The sequence below is a fragment of the Haliotis rufescens genome, unplaced genomic scaffold (assembly GCF_023055435.1).
Source record: "Haliotis rufescens isolate VD_foot unplaced genomic scaffold, xgHalRufe1.0.p SCAF_21, whole genome shotgun sequence".
NCBI classification, from domain to species: domain Eukaryota; kingdom Metazoa; phylum Mollusca; class Gastropoda; order Lepetellida; family Haliotidae; genus Haliotis; species Haliotis rufescens.
In genome coordinates, this window is record NW_025963902.1 from 6,531,865 (window position 1) to 6,557,882 (window position 26,018).

The 26,018-nt window shown below is 39.6% G+C and overlaps 3 protein-coding genes across 3 annotated transcripts; all 3 read left to right on the forward strand.

The window, feature by feature from the left end:
- The first annotated feature begins 1,874 nt into the window (after positions 1-1,874).
- LOC124133329 (zinc finger protein 16-like) lies at positions 1,875-16,066 on the forward strand. Its single transcript, XM_046497696.2, has 2 exons — positions 1,875-1,964; positions 11,971-16,066. Exon 2 carries the CDS (start codon positions 11,999-12,001, stop codon positions 13,211-13,213), a length of 1,215 nt encoding a protein of 404 aa, XP_046353652.2. The 5' UTR covers positions 1,875-1,964; positions 11,971-11,998; the 3' UTR covers positions 13,214-16,066.
- Positions 16,067-16,087: 21 nt separating this feature from the next.
- Positions 16,088-18,408, forward strand: LOC124133332 (zinc finger protein 239-like). The gene has a single exon (XM_046497700.2). It carries the CDS (start codon positions 16,221-16,223, stop codon positions 17,349-17,351), a length of 1,131 nt encoding a protein of 376 aa, XP_046353656.2. The 5' UTR covers positions 16,088-16,220; the 3' UTR covers positions 17,352-18,408.
- A 48-nt stretch (positions 18,409-18,456) lies between these two features.
- LOC124133331 (gastrula zinc finger protein XlCGF8.2DB-like) lies at positions 18,457-23,671 on the forward strand. The gene has a single exon (XM_046497699.2). The coding sequence runs from the start codon at positions 21,942-21,944 to the stop codon at positions 23,070-23,072; it is 1,131 nt and encodes a 376-aa protein (XP_046353655.2). The 5' UTR covers positions 18,457-21,941; the 3' UTR covers positions 23,073-23,671.
- Positions 23,672-26,018: the final 2,347 nt, after the last annotated feature.

Sequence of the window (26,018 nt, forward strand, 5' to 3'; positions counted from 1 at the left end):
GTGTCAGTATAAAGATTCACACTGGACTTTATATGAGAGTCCCAAGATGTTCTGCAACACCATGTTGATGACAAGTAGGCCCTATTCCAGCAAGTGCCCAGTGCACATGGTGTATTCTGATGGTCAGAGGACTTAAGTATATTTACAAATGTATATACAACAAGAGTTGTTCTTTCATAGGCAATGACCACAAAATATTCAAAGAAATCTGATAATCTGATACAGTCCGCGATGCTCTCGAGGTGCACTTATGCTTGGCATCAAAGGTGAGTGAGTGAGTTTGGTTTAACGCCGCTTTTAACAGTGTTCCAGTCATATCACAGCTTAATGTGGAAGGCAGTTCAGCTGCAGTTGTCGGCCTTGGTCGGAAGTCATTCAGCCGTCTTTGAATCTCGTCCGACAGGTGCTCAATGGGATTTAAATCGGGACTGAGGGCAGGCCACTGCATGGTTCTGGTGCCATTCTGTTGGAGAAAGTCTCTTGTTCCTCTCGCAGTGTGGACAAGGGCGTTATCATGCTGAAACGCGTGGTTGCGGCGACGTGCCAAATGAGGTATGGCGTGTGGTCTCAAGACTTGATCAATGTACCGAACTGCTGTGACGCCATTGCCTCTCCGATGACCGATGTTCTGGAAGATGATCACAGGGCGTCGCTAGACTCTCTCTGCCATCTGCTGTTGAGATACAGTAATGGCTCTCGTCTGAGAAGAGGACTCTTCTCCACTGCTGGTGGCGCCAATGCTGGTGCTGTGTTGCCCACAGAAGACGGTCCCGGTGATGACGTGGTGTCAGAATGGGTCCTCGGTGTGGCCTGTGACAGTGGAGGTGTCTATTCGTCAATCGTCGACGCACGGTGTCCGCACTAATGTGTCGCTGGTGTCCCCATGGTCTGTCGAGCAGTTTCCGCAGCAGTAAGATAGCGATCTTGAAGATGCTGTCGCACAATCTGGCGATCCTGACGTCGGGTGGTGACCCTTGGTCTTCCACTACGTGGTCGGTCATCTGTAGTGTTCGTTGGTCTGGTACCGTTGCTGGAGCCTACATATCGTCCTTACGTGGACTTGAAATGCATTGGCTACTTGCCGGGCGGTTTGTCCCGCTTGCAATCGTGCAAGGGCTTGGTGTCGCTGATTTCTTGTTAATCTCGGCATGCGGTAGCAATTCAATAACGAATGAATGTTATCCGATCTGGGTGGATTTTTATGGGGCAAGACATGGGGGAACGCATGTGCATGTCAAACCATGGCCGTTTCCGTGATGCGTTTGGGCGATCGGTTTTATTGTCATCTGCTGTGTTTTTTATCATCAAATTGGATTTTTCCGGACAAGGTTATGTTAAATTTAGAAACTTTGACAAAAAGTATCCAGACATTTAAATGACAACTTTTCATATAATGTTACTTGGGGTGACGTTTCTTTTGTGGTTCAGTATATATAAGCGAAGGTAGCGGTTTCCTTTAGGAAACCCCGAAGTGGGGACCCAAATACCGCCCCTTTAATGTCTGTGACAATGTTATGTTTTTCAAAGTTACACAAACGGGCCCTGTCCGACGGAACACTGCTGTCGCCATCGTCGGGAGACGTTGTTTGTCACCGGAAGTACTAAATAACGTAATATAAGGTCTCGCGTAGTCCCGTGATCGACTTCACACTCCGGCGCAAGCTCCTTCCCAGCGCGTGACACCTTCCGTTTACACTCTCAGTAACATCGCTGCCACCAGAATCTTGAAATTTGTCCTCTAACCCCAAATGTATCCGGCTTCGGATTTAACTCCAAGCATGGTTGTGGTCACCTATCACTGTGGGGAGCTTTCACTGGTGGCAGCGATTGTTAATAAGCGAGCTTCGTGAACGGGTTATCACTGTGAGGAGCTTGACTCCGGCGCAGACGGCGCGCATCCTTCCCTGAAAATCGCTGCTATTTAGATCTACCCCTTCGGAGTCCAGTCTGTCGCGGGAACAAATGTAAGTTTTGATTCATTCATCTCTCGATATCTCAGAAATGTCGTCTTAACTGTTCGCAAGAGGAAAGATACAGGCCTGTGGACAGGCTCTCGAATTCGGAAGGTCGTACACAAAGGCGACACGCGAATTTAGCATCTGCAACTCCTGTAGCTTGCCTTGTCGAGAGCCGCAATATGGTGTCCTACAAGGGTCATGTCTTGTGTGATTGACCCCATCGCGACTCCAGGCTACCATCTGACCATGAATTGATGAAACTTGCTGATGAGGCCGAAGGCAGACTGCGTCATCTGCAAGTTCGTCATCATAGAATTTTATAGGCCCTGTGCTATAACATAGTCATGATAACAGATTACGTCGCGAATGACTTCTGGTGTTGATGATTTGATAACGTCTGGTTTTCATGGAATTGTGTCTCGAATCAATTTTAGCGCACTAACCCAATCACCAGTTTGTCTCTCATGGCTGTCGATCTGTTATCACTAGCCCATAATGTTAGGGTGCAGGATAAAATGCTCTCTTGCAAAAAAGGGGCCTAAGTGTAGTGAAAAATCTATCCAAATTGTTCACAAAATGGACCTAAATTTGGAAGCAACAAAACTAGCACAAATCCGTTGTGATTTAGTTTATTTGTTGTTTATTTATGGTTTTCAGAAGGGGTGGTCTGGATCCCCTTCTGGATCTGCCTATGACCATTTAATTCTCAAACCAAAACAATAGAACTCTGCACAGCCGGGTCTGCCTCGGGTCGTGTATTGATTAGAGACAAACTGAAGAGAAAGCTTGTGTGGTTTTTGTTATGGATTAGGTATAAAATACTAATTGCCAGCTTGATTGGACTTGATAGTGTTTATCAAAGCAATGAAAGCATTGATTACAATATAAATGCCTTGGTCGTATGAAGCCAATTACTCTCTTACCCAGAATTCCTTGAAGCCAGCAAGGTACCTCTCTCACATTACATCTTACACAGTCCTTTCAAGATACCGTATTCGACGTAATAAGCGCCCTGCTCTAATCATGCTAATAAGCGCCCACGGCGATATTTGCTAATATATTGGCTCGTGAACAATCCCAATTAGCACCCTTTCTGATTGATCAATGTACACAATACTTATTTATTCGCTTATAATACTTAAGTATGGGCAATTAACTTCTGGAAAAATATATCTCTCCTATATAAACATTTCAGGCTGTCAGCATAAACCACGACATTTATCTTTCAACTCTGTTTTTTTCCGACAAAATAATATTCTAATAAGAGCCCCCTATTTCTAATTTGGAGAGCGCCCTTGGCGCTTATTATGTCGAATACAGTATTGCATTTTTATTTCATCTGTTTCATTTTTGACAAGTCCACACATTTAGATAAATTAGGAAATAAAATGTTTAACTTTCATTGAGAGAGTGTTTATTTCAGTAATCATGGTAATGGGGCCACCAACCCATCACTGACACAAATTACATTATTCATATACAGTCAAGTCCTGTTAATCTGACATGGTTGGTTGCATATGATCATGTCTGATAAACAAAATTAAGTAAAAGTTAGTGATCGAAAATTGAACAACTACACGATAGATAACGATGTTTTTCTAATCATGCAATTTCTAAAGCTTAACACAAACTAATGTTACGGGCTGTATGACTGATTCAAAATACTTTTAAAAGCATACTCTGAAATGGAAGTAACGAGTTTTTAAAAAAGTGCTGAAACGCTCAAGAAAGCTGCTTTCTTAGTGGCTATTGTCAACTTCCTGTGAGACATTTCATTGATCAAAGTTTGCGAAAGGTCCTTCTAACATGACCTGTAATGGGATGTCCTCAGCAGTAGCGAGAACTTGTATCTGATTTTATTGAGATTGAGGTAGTCTAGGCATGTGATTAATCCCGTTTTGTTTATTGTTAAGCAAGTTTATCTAATAACTATGCAGTCGTTGTAATATGCAGCTACCAGCCGACTCGTCTCGCATCAACATCTTCATCAACCCTTACATATCCAAAGCCGTTGCTAAATAACAATGATGTAACTTTCAAAGACCATGTTTAATTCAGCTAATTGATACTGGTAACATTATGTTTGTATTAAAGAACTTGTCCATAAATTGTGTCTACTTTATTTTGCTTGTCGTAGAATATTATTTTCTTCTAGATATTATAACTGTACCTAATATCAATTATCTTGACATCCCAATTCACCCCTTGCTACTCGATTTGGTGAATTCTGACCGAGATGGAGCATTTGTTTGAAGTAATTATCATACACACGTTACATCAGGAGGTGGATGGAAACCTCACACTTCCGAAACATATGTAAACACTGGAAATATTTTAACATCACATATGTGCAATAGCAATGACAGTGGAAGCTTCATACAATTTTGCAACTGAGTACGAACAATATTCAGTACTTTATCAGCTTAATGTGATCTAGCTTTCTGTGCTACGTACCACGTTTACTTTGGGCAATAATAGTTTTGCAGTTGTAAAATGGTTTCTCTTACCTATCTGTACCATCAGCTTCCTGCCCCCTGCAGTTCTCCCACCATCGGTGTCAAGCTTGTTACTTTTAACTGATGGGCGAAGCGAAGGTCCCCTCCATCCAACTATATTGTACCAAGCATGTTGAGAATGAGTAGCCTTGATGTGGCATAAAATGAAAGTAAATTTCTATAATGAGTCTATTGTGATGTTTTAAGCCCTCATAATAATTGTTAGTCAGTCTTGTTAGTTACTGAAATATTTAGACAATTTATAAATTGCCTAAGTGAATCACAATTTACACATTGACTGCAAGATAAACATGCCTACAAACGAAAAGGCTTTAAAATGGTTACAAGATCTTGATAAAGTGATAATAAAATGTATAGCCCCTATGCTTATAAGTAAGCTTTTGCTTTCGCTTGTTTTTTTTAATGCATCTGAGATATGTGTGTCAGCTGCTAGCCCAGCTAGAGCCATCTGTTAACAATTAATCACCAGCTGTCAATCACCCACTGGGCTGTTTCAGACAGTGTAATGCCCTACTGTACCATGACCGTGGAATATATTTATTTTATGAAAATAAATAAATCTAGAAACGCATACAAAAGCAAGTCTAGCTAGCTCTATTCCACACAGCATAGGGAATATTTTTATTTTATTTTTAGAGTCAAGAAGGATATTGTGTAATATAAGATTTCAGAGACTAAATGTTAGTCTGGCCCTACTGCTGAGTTCAAAGAAAACTAGCCTGCTCACTTTTGAGCAAATTTTCTACCATGTTCCCCATTGTAAGTTCTGGTCCTTGAAAAATACTGCTAGATACTTATACAATGATACAGCAGTTTACAGTAGTTCCCCTAAAAAATAAAACGTTTCATATTTTCTAATTTTACCACCTCTTCTAAGAATAGAAAGTTTTGTGTTATCAGTGTGTTTATCATGTTTATGGTTAAACACCATTTATTACAATATAATTCTCCTTTATCATGTTTATTTGATCTTTTTAGTAAGCATGGTAAGCCAAAGACTGTTCTATCCATAATTACCATATCATATGCAAATAATAACATTAGGATATGAAGAATCCCTAATTTAATACATCTATCTCTATCTTCTCCCCAAAAGTCAATAAAGTCATTTACAAAGAGCGAAAACAGTAGTGGTGATAACTGACATCTTTTTTACATCAGCTTTACGTTAAAACAATGCAGTGTGACTTTTTAGAGACACATAGGATTTCAGTTTTGAATACATATTTAGATATGCCATGAAAGACTTAAAGAACCTTCCTTTTACATCATTCATCCCTAGTTTGACCAAGTAACTTTACAGAATCAAAAGCAGCCTTGAGGTTTACAACACAGCAATAAGTTCTCCCTTTATTTAAGAAATAAACGACGAGTGGGGATTGTTTTTTGTACAATTAAACACTGCAGGTAGAATAAGCCTTGAGGGGCATAGCGATAAACATATCCATGAGTCGTATATTTCTTATACATGTTATATAAGATATCAGCGTCTTTAAGCACGTTAAGGATGTTCATAAAACTTGCAAGCTTTAATAACAGTTACCTTCATTTTAATAATGATGACTCCCTGAATAGAATCTGACTTGGCAAAAAATAATGTTGACATATATGACATCATTGCGTTGCAGGCACATTTTCGCATCTCCAGAAATAATGTCATGATAGAACAATGTTTTATTGTGAAATATTCCATGCTTTGTTCTACATTGCTCTTTGTGATTTATCGATTTGCTATCTTATATACTGGGGTAAGTTCTTAGTGCAAGCTGTATTTTGTACAAAAATATTATCTAAAGTTTAGGGCTGTAACGAATACACTATGAGGCGAATCTGATTTGTATCATGAATATAGGGTAACGAATATGAATATTAATACAAAGTTTATGTATTATTTGTTATATTCAGTGAAACAATAACAACATAAATTATTTGACATGGTTTGTTAATTATTAATATATTATACATTTATATACTGCACTTATCCAGGTACTAGTACCTGCTCAAATGCGACAATGAGCAGTGACCACAATACTGTCAAATTAAATATTATAAGAGTGTTGTCTTTGAAGAAATAAGATGTTTTTATGGATATTTTTAGGTACAGGGTATGTAAATGCACATGATTGCATATTCATAAATATTCGATTCTAGTGGCCACGACTAACGAATTCAATTCATGAATTGATACAGTTCGATTCACCGAATATGCAAGTGAGTCGTAACGGCCCTACTGAAGTTTTAAATCTCTTCCTCAGACCAGTGGCATGATTACTCCTAAAGACCAAGGTTCCGGGTAAATACCTATTGATAAGACTTCATTAAACACGACGTGTAACATGTCAGTACATACTATAAGCACATTTTTTATAAAATTCAATTAGGATCCCACTGAATCCTGGAGCTTTGCCACTGTGCATATAACTAACTTTATTTCTTCACAAGATACGGTTAAAAACTAACCAATGATATAAATTTAAAGAATTTTGATACAAATGATCGGAATAATTGTATCTGGAACTATTATTTTATTTGGAATAATTTATTCCAATATCGGACCGCCTCTGTGGTCTAGTGGTAGAGTGTCCGCCCGGAGAGCGGAAGGTCCAGGGTTCGATGCCCGGCCGCGTCATACCAAAAGATGTTAAAAGATGGAACTTGTTGTTACCCTGTCTGGCGCTCGACATTTAGGGGCTAAAACAAGGACTGGTCGGGCCGGAGTCAGTATACTGTGTCTGAGTGGGGTATTCATGTTAAACTGCGGCATGGTATCTCAGTGTGCTAGCACTATAAATTGGCATCAGTTCAGACTAGTACAAGCAGCCACACAAACACACACGTACATGCACATCGCTATATAAGTGCAATAATCACGACGTTAAACCCCATTTCAATTCAACAACTTTCTTTGTCCCACCAGTTACTTCCCTTGGTATCTTGGTATCTTGAACACTATACATGGTTTACAAAATTTTTTTGGCACATGTTAATAACAGGTTCTGAAACAAATCAAAGCACTCCCTAACTCTGCCATTTTCTATCAAATTACCATGATTACAGAGGGTATGAAATTGTGTTTCTCAGTTAATCTGCCTCTTAGACATGTTAGAAGTATATACAGAAGCTTTATCATGTTTATTGTCATCCCAAACTTATCTTGATTTTGGTAGAAGATTTTGACTTATATTTGTTTCAGCATCATATTGTTCAAGCTTTAAAGAATAATACGATACAGGCAATGGAGTTGATTCGACTTCACCACGGATTTCAAAACTAAAAACAATTGAACAAATTTTCAGGGCACATAGAAGTCAACAACACTTTGTCCATCATTTGTATCCTTTTTTTGTCCTGTACCTTGCTCTTTTGACAGTCTGTGCTCATGGGTGTCACCGAAGTGGTAAACGTCTGAGACCTGCATCACTTCGGGCTTCCCTCCTACATTAAGCTGACAAGCCGCGATATAACTGGAATACTGTTAAGAGCGGCGTTTAACTCACTCACTCACTCAACAATGCAACAATGCAACAATGATCATATTTTCTTCTGTTTCATTTGTGACGAGTCTACACATCAAGATAAACACGTTACAGTAAACTTTCACTTAGAAAATATCTCCAAACATGAAAAGCTATTTCCATTTGTGTAGTTTTCCTTTGCTTACATCAAGTACTGTTATCAAGCCACACGTAGAGGAAGCGATACGGCCAATTTGATGAAAAATATATATTGTCGTGCATCTCACAGTCGCTGCGTTAGTCGCATATTTATATAATTATGCAAAGCAATATGTAAAATGACAGTTCTGATTTCAGCATTTGTTTAAAAATGAGAGAAAAGTCTGGTCAAGTGATAAGCACATAAGATGCTTATTGCGTCAAGTATGGTAGTTAAGTGGGAATGTATAAGTGTGATTTATTGTGACCTTGTAGAATTCATGATAGACTTAATTTATTTTATTTGTTGGTTGTGAGAATCTTGTTTGTTTGAAAATTTGTGAAGTTCTTACTGCTTATCATGCTTAGTTGGTTTTACAACTACCGTATTCGACGTAATAAGCGCCCCGCTCTAATAAGCGCCCACGGCGATATATGCTAATATATTGGCTAGTGAACAATCCCAATCAGCACCCCTTCCGATTGATCAATGTACACAAGACTTATGTATTCGTGTATAATACGCACTTATGTGTTATATGCACCCTTAATTATGGGCAATTCATTTCTGGAAAAATATATCTGTCGTATGTCAACATTTCAGGCTGTCAGCATAAACGAAATTTAGGATCTTTCAGCTCTGTCTTTTCCACCAAAATAATATTCTAATTAGAGCCCCCTATTTCTAATTTTGAGAGCGCCCTGGGCGCTTATTACGTCGAATACGGTAATATACATCATGATATAGTATGATGGATTTTTAAAAAAACTAAATAAATCCTTCTAACATGACTAAAGAAACCCTTGAAAAGATGACCTTCAACATGGTGAAGGATATTTTCTCATCAGAACACCCAAAGCCTTGGACATGTTGGAGGAAGCAAAACAGTTGCTTGATTTAAAAAAAATGTAGAAATCAAGTCATATTAGGAGATGCTGTCAGCACTGCTCAGAAACAGACCAGATACATGGCCGAAACTGAGTAGAAAAAATGGAACTGCATTGAGAGAAAGTATGCTGACTTTTTGAAACAATGTTCGATAGTCACAAGTCAGAAGGCCCTTGGTTTTGAGAATAGAATGTGTTAGTTTCTAAATGGCCAAAAAGCCATGATCCAAAGATGGAGTTGTGTAGTTGTGAAACGAATACTGCATGTGCACCAGTGACTGGTGCTCTTATTTTGAAGCAGGACAAAATGAAAGAGCACTCCTCACATAGAGATCGGAATATAACAGAATTCAAGAAGAAGTCTTCTCTCCTGTGTGGCAAGGTACACGATCTTGAACCTTGTGATGTTTTCATTAAGAAAACCATGAATGACCAAAAGGAGTTTGTGATGCAAAGAGGAAGATGTTTGGGTTGTCTGAACACTACTCATAGCTCCAAGGATTGTCCAGTTAGATAGTCTTGTCAAGTTTGTTCCGGGAAAACAACCTGCTGGGGTGCTTCTGGCAATGACAAAAAGTTGGTGAAGAGACACATGTGAAGTCTGTGAAAGGTGACACAAAATCAGAGCCACAAAAAGTGGGTTAAGAGACACATGTGAAATCTATCAATGGAAAAGTCGCTGTGAGCCGTCTGAAGGACACTACTCATAGCAAAAAGTGTGCAATGATCAGACCAGTGTGGATATCCCACAAGGACAATCCAAATTCTGAGATACTGAGTTATGCATTATGAGACACTCAATTTGATGCAACCTTCATCCTGAAGGACACATGAAAATGAGGCTACAGATAAGGTGATGTCCTATGACGCTATTAGATTTCTGAAGGTTATGGAAGGCGAGATTCATCAAAGCTCAGACAAACATCAAATGCCCCTTCCTCTTCATCACCCTGTTATGGTCAAAATAGGGAATTGCATCAGTATAATTTTTGTCGTTGATGCGTCAAATTTGAAAATGTCCTCTTGATGTCCGCCATAAAACCTTTTGATAGCTTGTATGTTGTTACTCTGTTTAATTATTTTTTTCGGCAATAGTTGTTTGACGCTCTTTCAAATCATGCCTAAATGTGATATCCTCCAAATTTCACATAGATCAAATAGCCTGTCTCTTATCAATGAGAAGTCTATTTTTGGTACCTCGGTTTCGGATTGCGATACAGATACACCTTTATATTAATCAGTTTGTGTGTGTGGGCAGGATTACATTTCAGTTGGCAATATACAGTACTTAGTTATTAGTATGTAGCTGGTTTAATTCTCTTTGCATCATGATAAGTATTTAATCATACACCATCAAATTGTGTATGGACCCAACCCTAGTTGTTATTGGCGATGTTCTTGTGGAAACATCTTCAGGAAATGCAGAAACATGGTAAAGGAACGTGACAACTCTTTTATGTTTTCAATGAACACCATATCATTCGCAACTTAATAATGAAAGTACAAAGTCAACCACACAATCCTGCTCTGTTACTGAAACAAATGTAATCTTGAACAGTGGGAGAGAGTTGCTAGAACCAGGTTATGTCGAGAAAGAACCTGTCACTGACATGCTGGAAACAGGTGATGTCAAGAAATACAAAGGAATCAACCCATTGGGAAGAGATTTACACAGTCAGATAACCTGACGGCACACATGAGGATTCACCTTGGAATCCAGCCTTATCTGTAAGGTGAATGTGGGAAAAGATTTTCAAAATCATAACCTGAAGAGAGACATGAGGGTTCACTGTGGAATCCAGCCTTGTCAGTATGGCGAATGTGGGAAGGTTTTTGCACAATCATCTCACCTGCAGACACACATGACAATGCACAGTGGAATCAAGCCATATCAGTGGATTGAATGTGAGAAATTTGCACAAACATAAACCTGCAGACACATATGAGGATTCACAGTGGAATCAAGCCTTACCAATGTGTTGAATGTGAGAATGAGTCAAGTTGAGTCCTGTGGAGACACATGAGGATTCACAGGAGAATGCTAATTTGAGTGTATTAAAATATAATTTGTGTACTGACTGTATACCTGATAAATTATAATCAAATTGTTATTGTTTAATCCTTTAATCCATGCATTGGCATTTGACACGAGAGATGTGTGTATTCCATCTGCTCTGTGTAACTGACTATATACACAAAAGGTATTATTATTTGAAAAGAATAATCTTCAAGGAGATGGGTAATACAGAGTATGTGCTAATCGATCATCCTGACATTTATCAACAGCTTGTCACTCTGTTATTATTCAACACCTTGATTGTCTGTCTACACATGGGAATAAGTTCTGAGAGTACTTCAATCTATGTCAAATATATTATTCATTTCAATCTATTTATGTACATGAGCATTGATTATGCCACACCCACCTTTTAGGATAAGTGCTACATAAAAGAATAAAAAGAGTAGTAAACTGACAAACAGAATGCACAGAACTAGTTTCTACCACTGCCATCACACAAATAATGAAGCTGATGCTGTCAATGGGATCTGATTTATTGGTGTTTTGATGAAACATTCATCATGTTCATCATGTTCATTTCAACAATGCTGAAAGGTATCGGCACCAAGCCCATACCTTGAATGGGACTGTCACAGAATGCAGAGAAAAACAATTATTGTCCACCTCAGAATCACCACTGACTCTGCAATCAGTATGTGGAGTATCCACTCCTCTTACTGACGACATTCCCGAGGTGTCTCTTCGTGCTGCTGATCAGATGCCAGTATCTTCCGGTTCTGATCTGGAGGGTCTCTGTCTCCAAGTGTTTAATCATGATTCATATCCTATCATCAACTTGTGTATGGTCCAAGGCCTGGTTGTTATTAGTGGCATTCTTATGGAAACATCTTTCATTAATTTGATAGAGGCAAATAAAAACTCCTTTATGTTTTCAGTGAACACCATAACATCCACAAGTTAATAATGGAAGTACAAAGCCAGACAGAGATTCCTGACTCTTTTACTGAAACAAACATTGATAGAGAATTGCTGGAAACAGGTGATCTTAAGAAACCTAGTAGAATCCAGCCTTATCAGTGTGTTGAATGTGGGAAGGAATTTACAACGTCAAGTCACCTGCAGAGACATCAGAAGATTCATGGTGGAATGAAGCCTTATCAGTGTGGTGAATGTGGGAAAAGATTTACACAGTCAGATAACCTGAAGAGACACATGAGGGTTCACAGTGGAATCAAACCTTATCAGTGTACTGAATGCGGGAAAGAATTTGCACATTCATGTAACCTGCAGACACACATGATGAGTCACAGTGGAATCAAGCCTTATCAGTGTGCTGAATGTCAGAAAGAATTTACACAATCGGATCAACTGCAGATACACATGAGGATTCACAGTGGAATCAAACCTTATGAGTGTGTTGAATGTGGGAAAGCATTTGCAGCATCAGGAAAGCTGCAGAGACATATGAGGTCTCACACTGGAATCAAGCCTCATCACTGCCTTGTGTGTAATAAAACATTCACACAGTCAAGTAGCCTACAGATACACATGCGGATTCACAGTGGAATCCAGCCTTATGAATGTGTTGAATGTGGGAACAAATTTACATACTCAGCTAATCTGCAAAGGCACATGAGGATTCACACTGGAGTCAAGCCTTATCAGTGTGGTGAATGTGGGAAAAGATTTACACACTCTCAAAGCCTCGAGAAACACATGAGGGTTCACACTGGAATCAAGCCTTATCAGTGTGTTGAATGTGGTAAAGAATTTACTGAGTCAGGTGCCCTTCAGAAACACATGAGGGTTCACACTGGAATCAAGCCTTACGAGTGTGTCGAATGTGGAAAAGCATTTGCACAATCATGTAACCTGCAGACACACATGACAATTCACAATGGAATCAAGCCTTGTAAGTGTGTTGAATGTGGGAAAGAATTTACACAATCACGTTACCTGCAGAGACACATGATGAGACACAGTGGAATCAAGGCTTATCAGTGTGTTGAATGTGGGAAAAGATTTACACAGTCAAGTGCCCTGCAGAGACACATGGGAATTCACAGTGGAATCAAGCCTTTTCTATGTGATGAATGTGGGAAAGGATTTACACAGTCACGTTACCTGCAGAGACACATGAAGATTCACAGTGGAAAGAAGCCTCACCAGTGTGATTAATGTGGGAAAGGATTTACACAGTCAGGTGCCATGCAGAGACACATGAAGATTCACAGTGGTATCAATTGACTGGATCGAGCAGACTGAAATATCATTAGTGTAATGAGTGTTTACATACTGAATAATAACAATCATTACCTGGAGAAGATTGTACTCCATCTGTTCTATGTACCGGTACATGATATAACTGCATATATTAGAGACTCCCTATGTTTAACGTTTAAAAAAACTTTTCTTCAACATTGTTCAAGCATCTTCCCGAGGCAATTGAGTTAACTGACTGTAAAAGTCCAGTTTCCATTCTTGTTGAACAAGGCTGAAAATCCTGGGCTCGATCATAGCGCTAGCAGTGATGAATACAAGTTTTGTCCCTTCTATGCCCCTCCTATCGACCAATCAGATTTCACCTCTACTATCACTTGTATTTGCCTCAAACAAAGACGATCTGATCAATGATCATGATCTGTGATGTACTAAGACCTGTCTTACCTCACGAAGTGCATCAAATCATGTGAGGTCTTTGAATGAACACATGAAAAGGTTTCGAAAATCTCTGTCGATGCCCAGTTGACTGTAAAAATCATATGCAAATCCTGCAGTCAACTGAAATTTGTACGTTGAAATCCATGTTGTTTACGAAATGTATGTCAATGTCGTTACATGATTTTGATTGGACTAAGCATAGACTCGTTAGTCCAGCCAAAATATAACTCCATAATCCCAGCCCAATTTCGGCAATTGTGGAAACTGGACTTTTACAGTCTGTTAACATGGTTAACTTTGTTGCCTTGGGAAGATGATTTTCAAGGAAATGGGCAATATGTAGTGTGGGCTAATCCATCATCAAGGCATTTTAGAACAGCTTGTTACTCTATTATCATGACTATACAACATCTTTGATCATCTACACATGGCTAAAGTTGTGAAAGTACATCTGTCTATGTTTAATATGTTATTCATTTTGATAGATATGCACATGAGCATTAATTAGGCACAAACTACTTTTTCTAATATGTGCTCCATCTAAAAATGACTGGTGTGGTTCATTGATTGAGACACAACAAACATGACAAAAGTGTCTGTAAACCAAGAAACATAATGCCTCGCACTATCCTCACACAGATGAAACTTGCAATCAGTACTGACTATTGGTATTACGTGAAGAATTGTAAAACCATTCATTTCAACAAAGCTGAAAAGTATCAGCACCCAGCCCGCGCCATGAATTGGACAGTCACATTAGGAACAGAAAAACTGCCAACCACACTGACCGCAATCCGTGCCTGGGGTTTCCACCCCAGGTGATGTCCTATGACCACGATGACGTATTAGATTTCTGAAGGTTATGGAAGGCGAGATTCATCAAAGCTCAAACAAACATCAAATGCCCCTTCCTCTTCATCACCCTGTTATGGTCAAAATAGGGAATTGCATCAGTATAATTTTTGTCGTTGATGCGTCAAATTAGGAAATGTCCTCGATGTCCGCCATTAAACCTTTTGATAGCTTTGTATGTTGTAACTCTGATTAATTTTTTTTTCGGCAATAGTTGTTTGACGCTCTTTCAAATCATGCCTAAATGTGATATCCTCCAAATTTCACATAGATCATGTAGATCAAATAGCCTGTCTCTCAACAATGAGAAGTCCATTTTTGGTACCTCGGTTTCGGATTGCGATACAGATACACCTTTATATTAATCAGTTTGTGTGTGTGGGCAGGATTACATTTCAGTTGGCAATATACAGTACTTAGTTATTAGTATGTAACCCACAGCACACAAGTGTCATGTCGTATATCAGTGTAAAGGTATATGTTCCATCACCAGCTGGTTTAATTCTCTTTGCATCATGATAAGTATTTAATCATACACCATCAAATTGTGTATGGACCCAACCCTAGTTGTTATTGGCGATGTTCTTGTGGAAACATCTTCAGGAAATGCAGAAACATGGTAAAGGAATGTGACAACTCTTTTATGTTTTCAATGAACACCATATCATTCGCAACTTAATAATGAAAGTACAAAGTCAACCACACAATCCTGCTCTGTTACTGAAACAAATGTAATCTTGAACAGTGGGAGAGAGTTGCTAGAGCCAGGTTATGTCGAGAAAGAACCTGTCACTGACATGCTGGAAACAGGTGACGTCAAGAAATACAAAGGAATCAACCCATTGGGAAGAGATTTACACAGTCAGATAACCTGACGGCACACATGAGGATTCACCTTGGAATCCAGCCTTATCAGTGTGGTGAATTTGGGAAAAGATTTACAGAGTCAGATAACCTGATGGCATACATGAGGATTCACCTTTGAATCCAACCATATCAGTGTGGTGAATGTGGGAAAAGATTTACACAGTCAGATAACCCTAAGATAGATAAGAGGGTTCACTGTGGAAGCAAGCCATATAAGTGTGTTGAATGTGGGAAAGTTTTTGCACAATCATCTCACCTGCAGACACATATGACAATGCACAGTGGAATCAAGCCATATCAGTGGATTGAATGTGAGAAAGCATTTGCACAATCATTAACCTGCAGACACAAATGAGGAGTCAGTGGAATTCAGCCCTATCAATGTGTTGAATGTGAGAATGAATTTACAGAGTCAAGTTCCCAGTGGAGACACATGAGGATTCACAGTGGAATGCTAATTTGAGTGTATTAAAATATAATTTGTGTAATGACTATACCTGTATACCTGATAAATAATAATCAAATTGTTATTGTGTAATCCTTTAATCCAATCAATCAGTATGTGGAGTATCCAATCCTCTTACTGACGACATTCGCGAGGTGTCTCTTCGTGCTGCTGATGAGATGCCAGTATCTTCCGGTTCTGATGATTCATATCCTATCATCAACTTGTGTATGGTCCAAGGCCTGGTTGTTATTAGTGGCATTCTTATGGAAACATCTTTAGGAAATGCATTAATTTGATAGAGGCAAATAAAAACTCCTTTATGTTTTCAGTGAACACCATAACATCCACAAGTTAATAATGGAAGTACAAAGCCAGACAGAGATTCCTGACTCTTTTACTGAAACAAACATTGATAGAGAATTGCTGGAAACAGGTGATCTTAAGAAACCTAGTAGAATCCAGCCTTATCAGTGTGTTGAATGTGGGAAGGAATTTACAACGTCAAGTCACCTGCAGAGACATCAGAAGATTCATGGTGGAATCGAACCTTATCAGTGTGGTGAATGTGGGAAAAGATTTACACAGTCAGATAACCTGAAGAGACACATGATGAGTCACAGTGGAATCCAGCCTTATCAGTGTGCTGAATGTGACAAAGAATTTACACAATCGGATCAACTGCAGACACACATGATGATTCACAGTGGAATCAAGCCTCATCAGTGCCTTGTGTGTAATAAAACATTCACACAGTCAAGTAGCCTACAGACACACATGCGGATTCACAGTGGAATCCAGCCTTATGAATGTGTTGAATGTGGGAACAAATTTACATACTCAGCTAGTCTGCAGAGGCACATGAGGACTCATACTGGAATCAAGCCTTATCAGTGTGTTGAATGTGGTAAAGAATTTACTGAGTCAGGTGCCCTTCAGAAACACATGAGGGTTCACACTGGAGTCAAGCCTTATCAGTGTGGTGAATGTGGGAAAAGATTTACACACTCTCAAAGCCTCGAGAAACACATGAGGGTTCACACTGGAATCAAGCCTTATCAGTGTGTTGAATGTGGTAAAGAATTTACTGAGTCAGGTGCCCTTCAGAAACACATGAGGGTTCACACTGGTATCAAGCCTTATGAGTGTGTCGAATGTGGGAAAGCATTTGCACAATCATGGAACCTGCAGACACACATGACAATTCACAATGGAATCAAGCCTTGTAAGTGTGTTGAATGTGGGAAAGAATTTACACAATCACGTTACCTGCAGAGACACGTGATGACACACAGTGGAATCAAGGCTTATCAGTGTGTTGAATGTGGGAAAAGATTTACACAGTCAAATGCCCTGCAGAGACACATGGCAAGTCACAGTGGAATCAAGCCTTTTCTATGTGATGAATGTGGGAAAGGATTTACACAGTCACGTTACCTGCAGAGACACATGAAGATTCACAGTGGAAAGAAGCCTCACCAGTGTGATTAATGTGGGAAAGGATTTACACAGTCAGGTGCCATGCAGAGACACATGAGGATTCACAGTGGTATCAACTGACTGGATCGAGTGGACTGAAGTCATTAATGTAATGAGTGTATACATACTGAATAATAACAATCAATACCTGGAGATGATTGTACTCCATCTGTTCTATGTACATGATGTAACTGCATATATCAGAGACTCCCTATGTTTAACCTTTAAATAACTTATCTTCAACATGTTCAAGCATCTTCCCGAGGCAATGGAGTTAACTGACTGTAAAAGTCCAGTTTCCACTCTTGTCGAACAAGGCTGAAATTCCTGGGCTCGATCATAGCGCTAGCAGTGGTGAATACAAGTTTTGTCCCTTCTATGCCCCTCCTATCGACCAATGAGATTTCACCTCTAATATCACTTGTATTTGCCTCAAACAAAGACGATCTGATCAATGATCATGATCTGTGATGTACCAAGACTGGTCTTACCTCACGAAGTGCATCAAATCATGTGAGATCTTTGAATGAACACATGAAAAGGTTTTGAAAATCTCTGTTGATGCCCAGTTGACTGTAAAAATCATATGCAAATCCTACAGTCAACTAAAATTTGCACGTTGAAATCCATGTTGTTTATGAACTGTATGTTGATGTTGTTACACGATTTTGATTGGACTATGCATAGACTCGTTAGTCCAGCCGAAATATAACTCCATAATCCCAGCCCAATTCGGCATTTGTGGAACTGGACTTTTACAGTCTGCTAACTCTGTTGCCTTGGGAAGATGATTTTCAAGGAGATGGGCAATATGTAGTCTGGGCTAATCCATCATCGAGGCATTTTAGAACAGCTTGTTTTTCTATTTTTCATGATTATACAACATCTTTGATCGTCTACACATGGCAAAAGTTGTGAGTGTACACCTGTCTATGTTCAATATGTTATTCATTTTGGGGGGCATGGGTGGCCCAGTTGTCTAAGGCACCGCTATCCGCTGTGCAGAGTTGCGTCCCTTGGGCAGCCAGAAACCTATGATTGTGGGTTTGCCCCGATTATGTTTGTAGGTTTGTCAGCACCGTACCTGTGCTCGTGGGTTTCACCGAAGTGGTAAACGTCTAAGACCTGCATCACTTCGGGCTTTCCTCCCACATTAAGCTGACACACCGTGATATAACTGGAATACTGTTAAAAGCGGCGCTAAACCCAACTCACTCACTCACTTATTCATTTTGATAGATATGTACATGAGCATTAATCATGTTAATTAGGCACGAACTACTTTTTCTAATATGTGCTCCATTTAAAAATGACTGGTGTGGTTCATTGATTGAGTCACAACAAAAGTGTCTGTAAACCAAGAAACATAATGCCTTGCACTATCCTCACACAGATGAAACTTGCAATCAGCATGATCAGTACTGACTATTGGCATTATGTGAAGAATTGTAAAACCATTCATTTCAACAAAGCTGAAAAGTATCGGCACCCAGCCCACACCATGAATCGGACTGTCACATTAGAAACAGAAAAACGATTACTGCCAACCTCTGAATCCACACCGACCGCAATCAGTGTCTGGGGTTTCCACCCCAGGTGATGTCCTATGACCATGATGAGGTATTAGATTTCATCACCCTGTTATAGTCAAAATAAGGAATTGCATCAGTATAATTTGTGTTGTTGATCACTTGATGCGTCAAATTTGGAAATGTCCTCTTGATGTCCGCCATTAAACCTTTTGATAGCTTTGTATGTTGTGACTCTGATTAAATTTTTTAATCAGTTTGTTAATAGTTGTTTGACGCTCTTTCAAATCATGCCTAAATGTGATATCCTCCAAATTTCACATAGATCAAATAGCCTGTCTCTTATCAATGAGAAGTCCATTTTTGGTACCTCGGTTTCAGATCGCGATACAGATACACTTTTTATATTAATCAGTTTGTGTGTGTGGGCAGGGTCACACTCATTTGGCAATATACAGTACTTAGTTATAAGTATGTAACCAGCACACAAGTGTCATGTCGTATGTCAGTGTAAAGGTATATGTTCCATCACCAGCTGGTTTAATTCTCTTTGCATCATGATAAGTATTTAATCATACACCATCAAACTGTGTATGAACCAAACCCTAGTTGTTATTGGCGGTGTTCTTGTGGAAACATCTTCAGGAAAAGCAGAAACATGGTAAAGGAACGTGACAACTCTTTATGTTTTCAATGAACACCATAACATTCGCAACTTAATAATGGAAGTACAAAGTCAACCACACAATCCTGCTCTGTTACTGAAACAAATGTAATCTAGAACAGTGGGAGAGAGTTGCTAGAACCAGGTTATGTCAAGAAAGAACCTGTCACTGACATGCTGGAAACAGGTGACATCAAGAAATACAAAGGAATCAATCCATTGGGAAGGGATTTACACAGTCAGATAACCTGACGGCACACATGAGGATTCACCTTGGAATCCAGCCTTAACAGTGTGGTGAATTTGGGAAAAGATTTACAGAGTCAGATAACCTGATGGCATACATGAGGATTCACCTTGGAATCCAGCCTTAACAGTGGGGCGAATTTGGGAAAGGATTTACACAGTCAGATAACCTGACGGCATACATGAGGATTCACCTTGGAATCCAGCCTTAACAGTGGGGCGAATTTGGGAAAGGATTTACACAGTCAGATAACCTGACGGCATACATGCGGATTCACCTTGGAATCCAGCCTTAACAGTGGGGCGAATTTGGGAAAGGATTTACACAGTCAGATAACCTGATGGCATACATGAGGATTCACCTTGGAATCCAGCCTTAACAGTGGGGCGAATTTGGGAAAGGATTTACACAGTCAGATAACCTGATGGCATACATGAGGATTCACCTTGGAATCCAGCCTTAACAGTGGGGTGAATTTGGGAAAGGATTTACACAGTCAGATAACCTGACGGCATACATGAGGATTCACCTTGGAATCCAGCCTTAACAGTGGGGCGAATTTGGGAAAGGATTTACACAGTCAGATAACCTGACGGCATACATGAGGATTCACCTTGGAATCCAGCCTTAACAGTGGGGCGAATTTGGGAAAGGATTTACACAGTCAGATAACCTGACGGCATACATGAGGATTCACCTTGGAATCCAGCCTTAACAGTGGGGCGAATTTGGGAAAGGATTTACACAGTCAGATAACCTGACGGCATACATGAGGATTCACCTTGGAATCCAGCCTTAACAGTGGGGCAAATTTGGGAAAGGATTTACACAGTCAGATAACCTGACGGCATACATGAGGATTCACCTTGGAATCCAGCCTTATCAGTGTGTTGAATGAGGGAAAAGATTTACACTGTCAGATAACCCTAAGATAGATAAGAGGGTTCACTGTGGAATCAAGCCATATAAGTGTGTTGAATGTTGTAAAGTTTTTGCACAATCATCTCACCTGCAGACACATATGGCAATGCACAGTGGAATCAAGCCATATCAGTGCATTGAATGTGAGAAAGCATTGGACAATCATAAACCTGCAGACACAAATGAGGAGTCACAGTGGAATTGAGCCCTATCAATGTGTTGAATGTGAGAATGAATTTACAGAGTCAATTTCCCCGTGGAGACACATGAGGATTCATATCGGAATGCTAATTTGAGTGTATTAAGATATAATTTGTGTAATGACTATACCTGTATACCTGATAAATAATAATCAAATTGTTATTGTGTAATCCTTTAATCCATGCATTGGCATTTGACACGAGAGATGTGTGTATTCCATCTGTTCTATGTAACTAAATATATCCACAGAAGGTATTATTATTTGAAAAGAATTATTTTCATGGAGATGGTTAATACCGAGTGTGTGCCAATCAATCATCCTCACATTTTTCAGCAGCTTGTCACTCTGTTATTATTCAACATCTTTGATTGTCTGTCTGCACATGGGAATAAGTTGTGAGAGTTATCTATGTCAAATATATTATTCATTTCAATCCATTTATGTACATGAGCATTGATTATGCCACACCCACCTTTTAGGATATGTGCTACATAAAAGAATAAAAAGAGTAGTAAACTGACAAACAGAATGCACTTAACTAGTTTCTACTGCTACCCTCACACAAATAATGAAGCTGATGCTATCAATGGGATCTGATTTATTGGTGTTATGCGATGAAACATACATCATGTTCATCATGTTCATTTCAACAATGCTGAAAGGTATCGGCACCAAGCCCATACCTTGAATGGGACTGTCACAGAATGCTGAGAAAAACAATTATTGTCCACCTCAGAGTCACCACTGACTCTGCAATCAGTATGTGGAGTATCCACTCCTCTTACTGACGACATTCGCGAGGTGTCTCTTCGTGCTGCTGATCAGATGCCAGTATCTTCAGGTTCTGATCTGGAGGGTCTCAATCTTCAAGTGTTTAATCATGATTCATTTCCTATCATCAACTTGTGTATGGTCCAAGCCTTGGTTGTTATTAGTGGCATTCTTATGGAAACATCTGTAGGAAATGCATTAATTTGATAGAGGCAAATAAAAACCCCTTTATGTTTTCAGTGAACACCATAACATCCACAAGTTAATAATGGAAGTACAAAGCCAGACAGAGATTCCTGACTCTTTTACTGAAACAAACATTGATAGAGAATTGCTGGAAACAGGTGATCTTAAGAAACCTAGTAGAATCCAGCCTTATCAGTGTGTTGAATGTGGGAAGGAATTTACAACGTCAAGTCACCTGCAGAGACATCAGAAGATTCATGGTGGAATCGAACCTTATCAGTGTGGTGAATGTGGGAAAAGATTTACACAGTCAGATAACCTGAAGAGACACATGATGAGTCACAGTGGAATCCAGCCTTATCAGTGTGCTGAATGTGACAAAGAATTTACACAATCGGATCAACTGCAGACACACATGATGAGTCACAGAGGAATCAAGCCTCATCAGTGCCTTGTGTGTAATAAAACATTCACACGGTCAAGTAGCCTACAGACACACATGCGGATTCACAGTGGAATTCAGCCTTATGAATGTGTTGAATGTGGGAACAAATTTACATACTCAGCTAGTCTGCAAAGGCACATGAGGACTCACACTGGAATCAAGCCTTATCAGTGTGTTGAATGTGGTAAAGAATTCACTGAGTCAGGTGCCCTTCAGAAACACATGAGGGTTCACACTGGAGTCAAGCCTTATCAGTGTGGTGAATGTGGGAAAAGATTTACACACTCTCAAAGCCTCGAGAAACACATGAGGGTTCACACTGGAATCAAGCCTTATCAGTGTGTTGAATGTGGTAAAGAATTTACTGAGTCAGGTGCCCTTCAGAAACACATGAGGGTTCACACTGGTATCAAGCCTTATGAGTGTGTCGAATGTGGGAAAGCATTTGCACAATCATGTAACCTGCAGACACACATGACGATTCACATTGGAATCAAGCCTTGTAAGTGTGTTGAATGTGGCAAGGAATTTACACAATCACGTTACCTGCAGAGACACGTGATGACACACAGTGGAATCAAGGCTTATCAGTGTGTTGAATGTGGGAAAAGATTTACACAGTCAAGTGCCCTGCAGAGACACATGGGAAGTCACAGTGGAATCAAGCCTTTTCTATGTGATGAATGTGGGAAAGGATTTACACAGTCACGTTACCTGCAGAGACACATGAAGATTCACAGAGGAAAGAAGCCTCACCAGTGTGATTAGTGTGGGAAAGGATTTACACAGTCAGTTGCCATGCAGAGACACATGAGGAATCACAGTGGTATCAACTGACTGGATCGAGCGGACAAATCATGTGAGCTCTTTGAATGAACACATGAAAAGGTTTTGAAAATCTCTGTCGATGCCCAGTTGACTGTAAAAATCATGTGCAAATCCTACAGTCAACTGAAATTTGCACGTTGAAATCCATGTTGTTTATGAACTGTATGTTGATGTCGTTTCACGATTGTGATTGGACTATGTATAGACTTGTTAGTCCAGCCAAAATATAACTCCACAATACCAGCCCAATTCGGCAATTGTGGAAACTGGATTTTTACAGTCAGTTAACTCTGTTGCCTTGATCTTCAAGGAGATGGGCAATATGAAGTGTATGCTAATCCATCATCAAGGCATTTCAGAACAGGTTGTTACTCTATTTTCAGAATTATACAACATCTTTGATCGTCTACACATGGCAAAAGTTGTGAAAGTACACCTGTCTATTTTCAATATGTTATTCATTTTGGGGGGCACGGGTGGCCCAGTCGTCTAAGGCGCCGCTATCCGCTGTGCAGAGTTGCGTCCCTTGGGCAGCCAGAAACCTATAATTGTGGGTTCGAATCCCGGTTCACCCCGATTATGTTTGTAGGTTTGTCAGCACCATACCCATGCTCCTGGGTTTCACCGAAGTGGTAAACGTCTAAGTCCTGCATCACTTCAGGCTTTCCTCCCACATTAAGCTGACACACCGTGATATAACTGGAATACTGTTAAAAGCGGCGCTAAACCCAACTCACTCACTCACTTATTCATTTTGATATATATGCACATGAGCATTTATTAGGCACGAATCACTTTTTCTAATATGTGCTCCATCTAAAAATGACTGGTGTGTGGTTCATTGATTGAGACACAAAAAAAGTGTCTGTAAACTAAGAAACATAATGCCTCGCACTATCCTCACACAGATGAAACTTGCAATCAGTACTGACTTTGGCATTAGGTGAAGAATTGTAAAACCATTCATTTCAACAAAGCTGAAAAGTATCGGCACCCAGCCCACACCATGAATCGGACTGTCACATTATGAACAGAAAAACGATTACTGCCAACCTCTGAATCCACACTGACTGTAATCAGTGTCTAGGGTTTCCACCCCTCTCACTGATGACATTGACGAGGCATCTCATGCTCATGATGCTTCTGACCAGATTTTCAACATTGAGATCCTCTGTCATTCCTAGTGCAGTATTCAGTGTAGTATTCAGGCTCTGAACTGGAGGGTCTCCAGCTCTCTCGCTTGGCAGCCAAGGTAATCCAACAGTGTTCTGTGGGGTCCAGATCAGAGTTTATCGTTACTTTTCGGAATTGGATTTTGTATGTTGAATCGTGAATGATTAATGCTCATGTGTATATGTAAAGGTGGTGCTTAATTAATGCTCATGTGTGTGTATATGCATATGTGAAACAGGGCCATTTTCCCCAATCATAAGGGGCTATTTTCAGCAATCATTTGAGCCACAAACCTTTAACTTGCTCTCACGAGAAACATTTACTAATATCACTGAATATCGGACCAAAGTTTCCGTTTTGGTGAATCTATTTCCATACTGACATTTGCCTATTTCATTGTCAAGTCAACAGATTCAGATTCCCCATTTGCCAATTGTTATGTGGCAGTGTATGTTATCATGGTCATTGTTGAACAGAACAGAACTTTATTTACAATGATTTACGCTCAGGCTGGGATCCTTGGCATATGAGGTACAAATTTGCAACAGACTATACATAAGATGGCGGGGTGGTTTACATGGACGATTTTACAGTTTTTATAAGGACATTACAGAATGTACAGAGTTTCTTAAAAACATTTATTTTTTTACAATTAAAACATTCTTTAAATTTAAACATATTTGGGTTTTTAGCATATGGAATAGGAACATATATTTTCAGTTGGGATTTAAAAAAAGGACAAACAAAAATATAATGGAATTCATCACCAATGTCGCTCATGTCACAGAGTTTACACATTCGTTCATTGACAGGGATTTTGGCCACCTTTCTAGTTCAATAGGTAAATAGTGGCATGAGGTTCTAAACAAGGAATTTTAGAGGCAACGAGAAAGGAATAACTAATAAATACTATTCAAGGACGAGTTCAGTTTTAGATATGCAATATGTAATACTTTTAGAAGAATGTGTAATCTCTGCATTTCATGTTTGAGTTGCTATATGAGATAATCTTAACGACATGATAGATTTAAGGACATCAGAAGGAACTGCTTGTTGGCTTAACCAATAGAAACTATAGTGAAGGTAAGTGGGTGGGGAATTCCAGGATTAGATCTTATCATTCATGCCCTGAGGCAGGGTTAGAAACTAACAGTTTTCGTCCACTAGTCGAATGATAACATATAGCAAAACCCTTAAAAATGGCAATTTTTTACTAGTCCTTATGATACCTTTACCATTGGGCAGTTTGGCAAGGACTATAGGACTAGCGCCAATTTCTAACGCTGTCAGAGGGTGGATGGTTTTCAGATCAAATATCCATTTGAGTTCAATGGATCGGCGTCTCAGGGTCTGTTTTAAGCTGTTGTATGATTTGATAGTGTAGGTCTCTGGTTGAGTGTCCTACGGAGTTCTTGGTGGTTTGTATCCGCAAAGTGTTCTTTGAGTCTGGTGTAGAAGTGTCGTTTGGTTTTTTGCCTACGTATTGTTTACCACATTTAGTGCAACTTAGCAGGTAGATTATGTTTCTGCTTTTGCAAGTGAAATGTGAATGGCATTTATATTTTTTGCCTGTTGTGTGGCTGTTGAAGGTGTTGACCGACTTCATATTTATGCCATGATTGTTTGTGACAGCTGTCATCTTAGTTGGGCACAGTGCGGCCACTAATTTTTATGGTTTTGGTGGTGGATATGTGATTGCCGCTCTCATGAGGA